General features: G+C 43.7%; 1 protein-coding gene across 1 annotated transcript; it reads left to right on the forward strand.

Annotated features, from left to right (window-relative positions):
• The first annotated feature begins 8,192 nt into the window (after nt 1–8,192).
• LOC138961271 (alpha-2B adrenergic receptor-like) lies at nt 8,193–10,892 on the forward strand. Its single transcript, XM_070332873.1, has 2 exons — nt 8,193–8,925; nt 9,003–10,892. The coding sequence occupies exons 1-2, from the start codon at nt 8,193–8,195 to the stop codon at nt 10,082–10,084; spliced, it is 1,815 nt and encodes a 604-aa protein (XP_070188974.1). The 3' UTR covers nt 10,085–10,892.
• Nucleotides 10,893–13,199: the final 2,307 nt, after the last annotated feature.

The raw sequence follows: 13,199 nt of genomic DNA on the forward strand, positions 1-13,199 counted from the left end.
CCAGGTTCGGCGGAAATTTATTTCACAGAGTCAACTTTGTGTGCAGACTCTCTTCGGTGTCCGAACCTCCCCCCGTGTACACTACATTGGGTGTGCACGTTAAAGATCCCACGATTGACAAAAGGGTCTTTCCTGGCAAAATTGCTTAGGCACAGTTAATAATTGTCTACCTATACCCGTGTGACTTGGAATAATTGGCCGTGAAAGGTAAATATGCGCCGAAATGGCTGCAATCTACTGGCTGTATAAAATTTCATCTCACACGGCATCACTGCAGAGCGCCTAGAACTGTACCCACGGAATATGCGCGATATAAGACTCATTGATTGATTGATTGATTGATGCTAAGCTCTCTTCCTTGCACTGTGAAACCATTCTCCTTCTTCTTCTTCTTCTTCTTCTTCTTCTTCTTCTTCTTCTTCTTCTTCTTCTTCTTCTTCTTCTTCGTTCATGGGCTTAGACTCCCACGTTCACTCATGTTTTTAGCACGAGTGGATTTGTTCGTGTATGACCGTTTTTACCCCACCATTCAGGCAGCATACGCCGATTTCGGGGGAGGCATGCTGGGTATTTTCGTGTTTCTATAACCCACCGAACTCTGACATGGATTACAGGATCTTTTCCGTGCGCACTTGGTCTTGTGCTTGCGTGTACACACGAAGGGGGATAAGTCACTAGCAGGTCTGCACATACGTTGACCTGGGAGCTCGGAAAAATCTCCAATCTTAACCCACCAGGCGGCAGCGACCGGGATTCGAACTCACGACCTCTCGATTAAGAGGCCGACGTCTTACCACCACGTCACTGCGCCCGTCTATGAAACCATTTAGGTAGCAACACTACACATCAACAAAAAAAGTTTATCTTAAACAGTTTTTTCCTTTAAATGCACTTTTTTTTAAACCATGTATATGAATACTTAATATAGCAGGTAGTGTTCTCTGGTGACATCTGTTGTTCTCGGTGATACATAGCGGGCTTCCGTTTCCAGCATCATTTTTCACTGTAGTCGACATCCCAATTCTACAAGTTTTCTTTCAATCTAGCTTGTCATTGCTGTAGCTTAAAGGTAGATTAGCAATTATCAGTTTGGTGGTCATCAATTCCTGATCACCATCCGCTGAATGGATTTTTGTCAAATTGGAAAATAGTATGACCCCTTATTTGGATCTCTTTCAACAGAAGATTGATACGCGCTTGGTTGGTTTTAGGATACAACGCACCACAGACCCCCGGTACGCTGGGCGCATATTACTGTACCATAACCACAAGTTGCTGTTATTGTTGTTATTGTTGTTGTTGTTGTTGTTGTTGTTGTAGTTGTAAAAAAATTAGATACTGATGTTAACCAGAATGCTGAATAGTTTTTTAAGGGTTGAAACTAATTAACTTCTGACTGTCACTCTTCTGTCGGAATTGGCATGGCAACTTCGTGTGAATCCGCGACGAACCCCCGGAGAAGATTGTACATTCTTGAAAGAGATTAAAATGTTCGACAAATTGTACAGTACCGATTGTAAAAGAATCTGAGTTTAAGGAACCTTTATCTTTTACCGGGATACGCCGTAAATGTGAAAAGATTTTTTAAAGAGTTGGTCGAGAACAAAACAGAGAAAAGGATCGATGCTATACAGTCTTGAGTCGAGCGTTTGAAAATGCCTGAGCCTGAAGGCGGGTGTACCTTACACCTCTTGGTATCAGCCCGCCTTAGAGATGAGGACGACAGATGGCCAGAATAGCGCGCTGCATTTTCCTGCATAGAACTTAGGCGCGTCTGCCGCGACGGTGCCTGAGTTAAACATTGGCGGGCACTGCTCACAGCCCGACACACGGCACTGTAAACATTCCCCGCCCCTTCACCTCTCTCGCCACCATCCGCCCTACCCTTGGTCTCATGCCTGTATAGCTCGGTCTGGTAAGAGACCAGAAACAACAACAAGCAACCACTCCCACGTAAATTGCTGCTCAGATCTGTGGGGATGTGGAAGGAAGTTGCCATCGGAAGCAGGATGTCGTTACGCGGTAATTGTACGGTGCAGGCCGGCAGTAACGACGAACTGTTGGCATGAACACAGACAGTCTCTGAAAGCTGAGGGATTCTGCGCCAACTGCTATTCTCTGCAAGCACACACGGACAGTCTCTGAAAGCTGAGGGATTCTGCGCCAAGTGCTATTCTCAGCAAGCACACACGGACAGTCTCTGAAAGCTGAGGTATTCTGCGCCAAGTGGTATTCTCAGCAAGCACACTCGGACAGTCTTTGAAAGCTGAGGTATTCTGCCCCAAGTGCCATTCTCAGCAAGAACTCACGGACAGTCTCTGAAAGCTGAGGGATTATGCGCCAAGTGCTATTCTCGGCAAGCACACACGGACAGTCCCTGAAAGATGAGGGATTCCGCGCCAAGTGCTATTCTCAGCAAGCACACACGGACAGTCTCTGAAAGCTGAGGGCTTCTGCGCCCAGTGCTATTCTCAGTTAGCACACACGGACACTCTCTGAAAGCTGAGGGGATTCTGCGCCCAGTGCTATTCTCAGCAAGCACACACGCAGTCCTTCCCGAGTAGACGATTCGACTTACCATCCCAGATATAGCCAGGCTTTCACGCGGGTTAAAACAGCCCTGAAAGTCCAACAAATGGTGTACTCGCCTTTGGCTAGTGATTCTGAACATTTACTAGCCAGAGAGCAAACTTTACCAGCCAAACCAACAATTTGTTTCAGCAACTTCACTCGCATTTGGTGAGTAGATGAATATTTCTACTCGCCAGGTGCATGTTTGTACTCGCCATGGCGAGTTAAATACTCGCCACTTTCAGGCCTGTGAGATCGTGGGATCTTTACCGTGCACACCCCAATGTAGGAGTGTACACGAAGGGACCTCGGTTTTTCGTCTCATCCGAAAGACTAGCACTTGAACCCACCACCTAGGTTAGGAAAAGGGGGGAGAAAATTGCTAACGCCCCTACCCAGGGTCGAACTCGCAACCTCTCGCTTCCGAGCGCAAGTGCGTTACCACTCGGTCACCCAGTTGGGTTTTGAAAAGACACTGATTCACCAAGACATCCTCACTCTGCACAGCAAGCAGTCAGAACATTGTACGTGTTTGGGTCCAAGTGGAGGGGAGGTCTACGTGTTTGGGTCCAAGTGGAGGGGAGGTCTACGTGTTTGGGTCCAAGTGGAGGGGAGGTCTCATCCTTATGGTGAGCCAAACTTTTACGGGAAGGACTGTGCCTATCTGAGCAGGCAAAAAAAAAAAAGTCTGTTTACGGTATCCCGACCGACCCTATTTTTTCGCGCGACCCTAGACTTTTTTTGGGCATTTCGGAAAAAATAAAAAAAAAATAAAGTCTTTGTCTTTTGGCAAAATAACTTAAAAATATGTTTTTTGGGGAAAAAAAATTTTTCCCGACCTACCGACCCTATTTGTTTTGCCTATGTTACCGTAAACAGACTATTTTTGTTGTTGCCCAAGAGCAGTGATCACCTCAGCCATTCACGATCAGGTGTGTCTTAACACCTGCCAATTCTGCCTTCTAAAGTCGGTCGAGTCAAGGTACATAGCACACAGCAAAGTACTTGGAAGAAAACGTGTTAAAAAATAGTATCAATAATAACCGTCATATATTCGACATGATTTCAACTTCGTTTTCAGTACTTTCAGGTTTGACGCTGCATTTGTAAATAAAATTAAACATTACATTAAAAAAAACTAAAACATAAAACATATCGTACCAATTAACAAAACCAACAAATAAATCAAATATAATGCTTCTTAAATGACTTCAAAATAATTATCAACTAATCTATCTTTTAACTACTGCTCTCTCTCTCTCTCTCTCTCTCTCTCTCTCTCTCTCTCTCTCTCTCTCTCTCTCTCTCTCTCTCTCTCTCTCTCTCTCTCTCTCTCTCTCTCTCTCTCTCTCTCTCTCTCTCTCTCTCTCATATAAATGCCTATAAATCAAATCAATTCTCCTCTGCTTTTAATACCATTCTCCCCAATCTCCTGGTAAAGAAGTTACTGGAAGTTAATACTACCCCAAGGCTAATTTTATGGGTCATAGACTTCCTCATCAATGGGTTGCAATCAGTTTGTTACCAAGGTGATCTGTCTTCATCTGGTTATGTATCTACAGAGTCACCGCAGGGCTCATACAAACGACTGCAGAGGCAATGTTTTTAACACCAGCCATTATATAAATACTCAGGTGACACTGCCGTAAACGACCTTTCAATTGAGATTTTACGTATTTCAGTATTTCAAACTATCTTGATTTAAATCTGACAACACAAAAGAAATGGTAATTGATTTTTAGACGGGAAGTACGTCACACACCAGATGTATGTCAGATGGTGTAACAGGAGAACGGGTGAGTGGATATCAGAATCTCGAAACAGTGGAGGATATAGTTAAACGGAGTTTTGAAACCACGTCACAGCCGTTAACAAGAAGTGTCACATAATGATAACGGTTTGTTCAAAAGCGTATAACTGGACATGGCCTACGTGACTGCAGCCAAAAAATAAATAAACAAGTCGCGTAAGGCGAAATAACTACATTTAGTCAAGCTGTGGAACTCACAAAATGAAACTGAACGTAGTCCGCCGCTAGTGCAAAAGGCAGTGAAAGTGACGAGCCTGTTTGGCGTGGTAGCGGTTGCGCTGTGCTTCATAGCACGCTTTACTGTACCTCTTTTCGTTTTAACTTTGTGAGCGTGTTTTTTATCCAAACATATCATATCTATATGTTTTTGGAATCAGGAACCGACAAGGAATAAGAATTGACATAATACCAAGGTATGTTTTATACCTCAAAACATTTACACTTATGGGGTTGCTTCATTGGTTGGCGCAGTGATCAATACCAAATCAGTACCTGGCGAGCGTTGGTCAGTATTGCAATTGATCACCAATAATGCTTTGGAATAAAAATGAATAGAGTAAAATAAAACAAAACAAAGGAGAGTAAAGAAACAATCAAATAACATTAAAAGAATACCGCGCTGACAGGGTTCGAACCCACGACCTGCCGACTCAAAACGCAGTACGCTAACCGTTGCGCTACAGAGACATTCTTGCATTTGGGGAAAAAATAAACTAGTAATCCAAAAGAGGTCAGAGGCATAGGCACCCGATATTGAACTCGGTACATTACAGAAGAAGAACTTTTTTTCGTGTTTCTTTCTAGAGGTTTTTTTTCTTTTTCAGCAAGATATAACGTAACAAAGCAGACACATGTTTGGTTGTCTTTATAGAACCTTTTCTTGAACATATATGGGGGGTAAAGACACTGGTGATTTGTAAGTCTTCAAACCGGTGTCTTGTGCTGTTTTGCAACTTGGAGGGTCTGACAGTGAATGATTTAGGTCAGTCCCTCGCATGGTTTGATATGCACGAGGAAAACGGGGAATGACTGGGTTTTTTTCTGTTTCTTTTTTTAAAAACTTTTTCGTCCGGTAGACACTCGTTTTCATATGAATCCATAATCTACTGCACGAACAAGTTTAAGTGTTTGAATGGCAACACACAAGTTTTACAGATGTTTTATCGAAGTTGATTGCAATCTGACCTTTAAAAATGTTTTGATGACTGATGGTGTTTAAAAAAAATCATGTTATAATCTTTCTCAGTGAGCGAATCCTTCCTTTGGAGAGGGTTATAACAAATATCAAAAAGTGAAGAAATAACAATGGAACGAGCAAGCGAAGCATGCTAACATTCTAACCGAGCTAAGATGACGATTTCTAACCAGACAACTGCACCCTTGAGCGGATTATTAACAGTAAATGACATCGCTCACTTGTCAGCCACCAAGGAGAGACGTGTCATCAATTGAATCGATTTCTGTGTGCAGGGCAGGAGATTGCAGCCGCCGCGCGCAGTGCTGTCAAGGAATGCTCGTGCCACCCGTCACACGGCAAGATCACAACGCACCATTGACCACAGTAAAATAGTAAGGGGATCTCACCCCTGTTTGAGGACGCCATACAGGAAATGACGATTTGAAGAAAGAAACCACACGGCCATACAGGAAGTGACGATTTGAAGAAAGAAACCACACGGCCATACAGGAAGTGACGATTTGAAGAAAGAAACCACACGGCCATACAGGAAGTGACGATTTGAAGAAAGAAACCACACGGCCATACAGGAAGTGACGATTTGAAGAAAGAAGTAGTAGTATAGTGAGGGGGATCTCACGCCTGTTTGAGGACGCCGTCGTGAAACTCCTTCACATGAAAAGATATGATATACCAGAATGAACTAATTAAAACGCTGTTTTACAGCTGTGTTGTCAAATCGAGTTTTTTTTCCAAAGTCAGTGTGGCGCCTGCGCAAAACTAATGCGCATAAGAAACGGCGTCTGCTATCAAAACCTGAAATCAACGCATCGACGCAAAAACTGTCATTTTGTAAGTTTGCAACAACAAATCAAGGTCAGAACAGCTATATAATCGCTATTGTATGTTCAGCGTAGCAATAGGGTCCGATATTTAGACTCGAACAAGTATAATGCGACTCGTCTTCGACTCGTCGGCATTGTACTTGTCTCGTCTAAATATCGGACCCTATTGCTACGCTGAAAACACAATAGCTGTTATTAACAGAGACACAGATGATCATGAACAATAGCAATGCTCCCTTCACTGGATCATAGAATTATATTCATGAGAGTATGCTTTTCACAGAGACATAAATAGTATATGAATAATAACTGTGCGCTTTTCACAGACAGAGATGTTATCAACGGCGACAATACGCTTTCCACAGAGACAAAGACGATTTATGACCTGTGACAGTGCGCCATTTATAGGAACATAGGAAATTTGAAGGGTGGCAGCTGGTACACCCCACAAAGAAACATTGATGATATCAACGATAGCAGTACACCTTTTACAAAAATAAAGATCTTGTAATACACTTCTGTGTTCACACATCTAGGGATCACTATAAAGGTAACTCCGTTGTTAACTGGGGAACATGTTTACCTGGAACAGCTCCCTATTGTGCTCACAAAGAGGGACAGTCAACATCAACAACAACAGGGCGAATTATACAGGAACAGACACGATGATGGAAAACACTTCCATGTTGAGAGAAAGAGTGATAACCACAGACAGCAACACTCTAGAACTCAACTCAACTCAACTCAAATTTTATTGGCTTCAATTTTCATAGAAGAATTTGTCTTGCGCTTGGGAAAAAGTAAGAGTATAACATATAAAAACAGCATTCATATCACATTTCATGTATCACACACAGTAATCACTAGTATAAGCCTACAATTATCACATTTGTACCTGTATCATACATGCAAATAAATAGTATCACATTTCCACGTATCACACACAATATATACATTACATAACATACAGCAAGCTTCCATCTCCCGCGCACCCCCCCCCCTCCCACACACACATTATCCTCGCACGTGCGTCGACCCCATACAAATGACATCAGTCCATCAACCAAAATGCACAATGACCAGCAGTGGGCACATGACACTCAACACGTGCTCAACTAGACCTGCCAGCTAAAATAATAACAGAAACAAAAACAAGGACTGGGCACGTGTGTGACCTACTTACATCAAGTGCCTGTGATCTATAAATAACAATGATTGCGTTTAAAGTAAAACATGAATAATGCCGATGTTTGCTAACAATGAATACATAACAACTAAGATAAGAATGTATGTGCTTTCATAATATGATTATTTTATAAAACACAGTGGGGAAATTTGGAAAATAATTTTTATACGAAACTGCGCACATCGAGTCGAGCTCTGTAGCGTGTGTGTTCGGAGGCAGGAGACACACATGGCTGTGGATATTAATTGGAGAATAACTCAGTGCTGTCCATACACAGAAAATCACTATCAACAACATCAGCTCGGATATTACAGGAACAGACACTATGATGGAAAACACTACCATGTTGAGAGAAAGAGTGATAACCACAGACAGCAACACTCTAGAATAACTCAGTGCTGTCCATACACAGAGGGAGAATCACTATCAACAACATCAGCTCGGATATTACAGGAACAGACACTATGATGGAAAACACTACCATGTTGAGAGAAGGGGGAGTAACCCCGGACAGCAACACTCTAGAATAGCTTAGTGTTGTCCACACACAGAGGGAGAATCACTATCAACAACAACAGCTCGGATATTACAGGAACAGACAGGATGATGGAAAACACTGGCATGTTCATGGACAGAGAAAGAGCCACGAACAGCACAACTCTACCGTTCACGGGAGAGGCGATGTCCGAGCGGTCAGCACTGACCTTGGTGTGTCTGTACGCGGTCAGCTCAGTGTCCGGGCTGTGTGGCAGCGCCCTCACCATCTTCACGTTGGTCAGTGACGGGCAGTTCCGCCTGGCATCCAGCACCTACACCGTCTACCTGGCCAACCTCGTGGCCACTGACCTTTTCTTCCAGCTCTACTACTTCCCCCTCCTGGCTGCGGGGCTGCTCACCGGCCGCCACCCCGTGCTGGGCTCTGTCCACTGCGTGGTCAACGGCTTCGTCTTCTTTACCTGCTCTGTGGTCTTCATGTTCACGCTGGCCGCCATCTCCCTTGACCGCTACGCGTGCGTGTGTCAGCGCGGGCTGTACACCAAGTGGTGTTCCCGCACCACCAGTCGCCTGGCCTGTTTCGTCATGTGGCTGGCAGCGGGCTTGGTCTGCCTGCCCTCCGCTCTGGACGGAACGCTGGGATTCGACCCCAAGATCCACATGTGTTTCCTGCAGCACCGAGGCGACTTCACGCTGGGCCACGGCGTCACTGTGGCCGTGGTGGTGCTGACCATAGCGTGTGTCGGCTTGCCCAACGTCCTCATCTACCGCGCCTACATCGCCAGCCGACGTCGCGTGGGGCAACAGCACGAGCCCGATGACACCACCACGCACCCCTCCGGTCAGCCCGGGCCTTCTAACACTGTCAGCGTCGGGGCAGCAGCTCAAGCCCGATGACACCACCACGCACCCCTCCAGGTCAGCCCGGGCCTTCTAACACTGTCAGCGTGGGGCAGCTGCACGAGCCCGATGACACCACCACTCACCCCTCCGGTCAGCCCGGGCCTTCTAACACTGTCAGCGGGGGGCAGCACGAGCCCGATGACACCACCACGCACCCCTCCAGTCAGCCCGGGCCTTCTAACACTGTCAGCGTGGGGCAGCAGCACGAGCCCGATGACACCACCACTCACCCCTCCGGTCAGCCCGGGCCTTCTAACACTGTCAGCGTGGGACAGCAGCACGAGCCCGATGACACCACCACTCACCCCTCCGGTCAGCCCGGGCCTTCTAACACTGTCAGCGGGGGGCAGCACGAGCCCGATGACACCATCACTCACCCCTCCGGTCAGCCCAGGCCTTCTAATACTGTCAGTGTAGCGGCGCCAAGCTCGTCGCTTGCAGCGGCCAACTACCTCTCCCTGCCTCTTCCCCTGGGGTCCTCACATCGGCGAGTTTCTGTCGGTCCAAACCAGGTCGATACTACATTTGGCGGGAACGTCTCCATAGAACCAAACCCAAAGTCGGACCAACATCAAAGTCACCGAACACTTGTCCCGATTCAAAGCCCAGTTGAACCTCGTGTGGATAACATAAACCTGCAAAGCCCAGTGCAAGCCCAGTTGCGCCACCCGAAGAACCACACTGCGCAAATTCCAAGACCAGCAGTGATTCAAACTCGCACCCGGGACATACATCAACACCAGCACTGTACTAATTCTGTTCAGTCGTCAAGCGAACAAACACGGGGTCAAGGTCGCCAGAAAGAGAGAGTCGCTCGGTACAGCGTACGGATTGTGACCAGGAACGACATCCTGCTCCTCCGTTCTCTTCTGTCGCTGTTCCTGGCGTTTTTCCTGCTGACGTTTCCTGCCACCGTGGCGTTCCTGATCCGAAACAGGGTACACGTGCACCCCTTCCTGTACTCGCTGTTCATCTGGCTCTACGCCGTCAACAGCAGCGTCAACTGGATCGTCTACGGCGTCATGAACTCTCGCTTCCGGGCAGGCTACAAGCGAGCCTGGAAGAAAATACACAAGTGCATCAAACGCTCAGAGTAGTTACGACACACACAGGCTACAAGCGAGCCTGGAAGAAAATACACAAGTGCATCAAACGCTCAGAGTAGTTACGACACACACAGGCTACAAGCGAGCGTGGAAGAAAATACACAAGTGCATCAAACGCTCAGAGTAGTTACGACACACACAGGCTACAAGCGAGCGTGGAAGAAAATACACAAGTGCGTCAAACACTCAGAGTTATAGTTGTGGAAAAGTAAAGTGTTCGTGTTTGCTGAACTGAAGCAACTGCCCTGGAAAAGTAAAGTGTTCGTGTTTGCTGAACTGAAGCAACTGCCTTGGAAAAGTAAAGTGTTCGTGTTTGTTGAACTGAAGCAATTGCCCTGGAAAAGTAAAGTGTTTGTCTTTGAGCTGACGCAAGAACGCTGTGTGTAATGCGTTCTGATTGCGACATATCACATAAATTATATCAGAAGTGTTCGGAATTTGAACGAGGTGTGTGCAATGCGCGCGTTTGTGTGTGTATGTGATAGCGCGGCGTGACTGTGTGTCGGTCGATCACTGTGTATGTGATTGAGCGGCGTGACTGTGTGTCGGTCGATCACTGTGTATGTGATTGAGCGGCGTGACTGTGTGTCGGTCGATCACTGTGTATGTGATTGAGCGGCGTGACTGTGTGTGGGTCGATCACTGTGTATGTGTGTGTGTTTGTATGTGTGTACGGTGCATGCATGTGTGCCATACAAGCCAGGTATTGCGTTGAGTGGTAGTTTCGTGCCGTGTTTGCAAGTCATCAATGGGCGGTTCTGGTGAGGTTATGCCCCTTCTTTCTTTCTTTCTTGGTCATTATTAGGCTTTTTGTGTAGATGTTTCTTGGTCATTATTAGGCTTTTTGTGTAGATGTTTCTTGGTCATTATTAGGCTTTTTGTGTAGATGTTTCTTAGTCATTATAAGGCTGTTTGTGTAAATGTTTCTCGGTCATTATTAGGCTGTTTGTGTAGATGTTTCTTGGTCATTATTAGGCTTTTTGTATAAATGTTACTTGGTCATTATTAGGTTGTTTGTGTAGATGTTTCTTAGTCATTATAAGGCTGTTTGTGTGGATGTTTCTTAGTCATTATAAGGCTGTTTGTGTAGATGTTCCGTAGTCATTATAAGGCTGTTTGTGTGGATGTTTCTTTGTCATTATGACGCTGTTTGTGTAGATGTTTCTTTGTCATTATTAGGCTGTTTGTGTAAATGTTTCTTAGTCATTATAAGGCTGTTTGTGTAGATTTTTCTTAGTCTTTATTAGGCTTTTTGTGTATATGTTTCTTAGTCATTATAAGGCTTTTTGTTTCTTTGTCATTATCAGGCTGTTTGTGTAAATGTTTCTTAGTCATTATAAGGCTGTTTGTGTGGATGGTTTTTTTTTAGTCATTATTAGGTTGTTTGTGTAAATGTTTCTCAGTCATTATAAGGCTGTTTGTGTAGATGTTTCTTAGTCATTATTAGGCGGTTTGTGTAAATGTTTCTTATTCATTATAAGGCTGTTTGTGTAGATGTTTCCTAGTCATTATTAGGCTGTTAGTGTAGATGTTTCTCGGTCATTATTAGGCTGTTTGTGTAAATGTTTCTTCGTCTTTATTAGGCTTTTTGTATAAATGTTACTTGGTCATTATTAGGTTGTTTGTGTAGATGTTTCTTAGTCATTATAAGGCTGTTTGTGTGGATGTTTCTTAGTCATTATAAGGCTGTTTGTGTAGATGTTCCGTAGTCATTATAAGGCTGTTTGTGTGGATGTTTCTTGGTCATTATTAGGCTTTTTGTGTAGATTTTTCTTAGTCATTATAAGGCTGTTTGTGTAGATGTTTCTTTGTCATTATTAGACTGTTTGTGTAGATGTTTCTTAGTCATTATAAGGCTGTTTGTGTAGATTTTTCTTAGTCTTTATTAGGCTTTTTGTGTATATGTTTCTTAGTCATTATAAGGCTTTTTGTGTAGATGTTTCTTAGTCATTAGTAGGCTGTTTGTGTAGATGTTTCTTAGTCATTAGTAGGCTGTTTGTGTAGATGGTTTTTTTTTAGTCATTATTAGGTTGTTTGAGTAAATGTTTCTCAGTCATTATAAGGCTGTTTGTGTAGATGTTTCTTAGTCATTATTAGGCGGTTTGTGTAAATGTTTCTTATTCATTATAAGGCTGTTTGTGTAGATGTTTCTTAGTCATTATTAGGCTGTTAGTGTAGATGTTTCTCGGTCATTATTAGGCTGTTTGTGTAAATGTTTCTTTGTCATTATAAGGCTTTTTATGTAGATGGTTCTTGGTCATTATTAGGCTGTTTTTGTAGATGTTTCTTTGTTTATTATAAGGCTTTTTGTGTAGATGTTTCTTAGTCATTATTAGGCGGTTTGTGTAAATGTTTCTTATTCATTATAAGGCTGTTTGTGTAGATGTTTCTTAGTCATTATTAGGCTGTTAGTGTAGATGTTTCTCGGTCATTATTAGGCTGTTTGTGTAAATGTTTCTTTGTCATTATAAGGCTTTTTATGTAGATGGTTCTTGGTCATTATTAGGCTGTTTGTGTAGATGTTTCTTAGTCATTATAAGGCTTTTTGTGTAGATGTTTCTTAGTCATTATAAGGCTTTTTGTGTAGATGTTTCTTAGTCATTATTAGGCTGTTTGTGTAGATGTTTCTTAGTCATTATTAGGCTTTTTGTGTAGATTTTTCTTAGTCATTATAAGGCTGTTTGTGTAGATGTTTCTTAGTCATTATTAGGCTGTTTGTGTAGATGTTTCTTCGTCTTTATTAGGCTTTTTGTGCAAATGTTTCTTGGTTATCATTAGGTTATCATTAGGCTGTGTGTGTCATTGTTTCTTAGTCATTATTAGGCTTTTTGTGTTTATGTTTCTTAGTATAATATTATGCTTTGTATTTAATGTTAAGGGACGTCATTAGAGCTTCTGTGTACATATTCCTTGGTCATCATTAGGATTTTTGTGTGAATGTTTCTAGGACATCGTTTATGTTTCGCCCGATTCGAGCTCGTACCAGGAATTAATGTATCTTTTGTAGATTACACAATATTTGTTTGTTTGTTTGTTTGTTTGCTTAACGCCCAGCCGACCACGAAGGGCCATATCAGGGCGGTGCTGCTTTGACATATAACGTGCG

Source organism: Littorina saxatilis, linkage group LG3, assembly GCF_037325665.1.
Source record: "Littorina saxatilis isolate snail1 linkage group LG3, US_GU_Lsax_2.0, whole genome shotgun sequence".
In the NCBI taxonomy this organism is placed as follows: Eukaryota; Metazoa; Mollusca; class Gastropoda; order Littorinimorpha; family Littorinidae; genus Littorina; species Littorina saxatilis.

What these genes read in the sequence shown, in the direction of transcription:
- LOC138961271 (XM_070332873.1), top strand. Translation starts at nt 8,193, where the DNA reads ATGATGGAAAACACTGGCATGTTCATGGACAGAGAAAGAGCCACGAAC. An exon ending in CACCACCACGCACCCCTCCG is followed by an intron (nt 8,926 to 9,002) that starts GTCAGCCCGGGC and finishes GCACCCCTCCAG; the next exon opens with GTCAGCCCGGGCCTTCTAAC.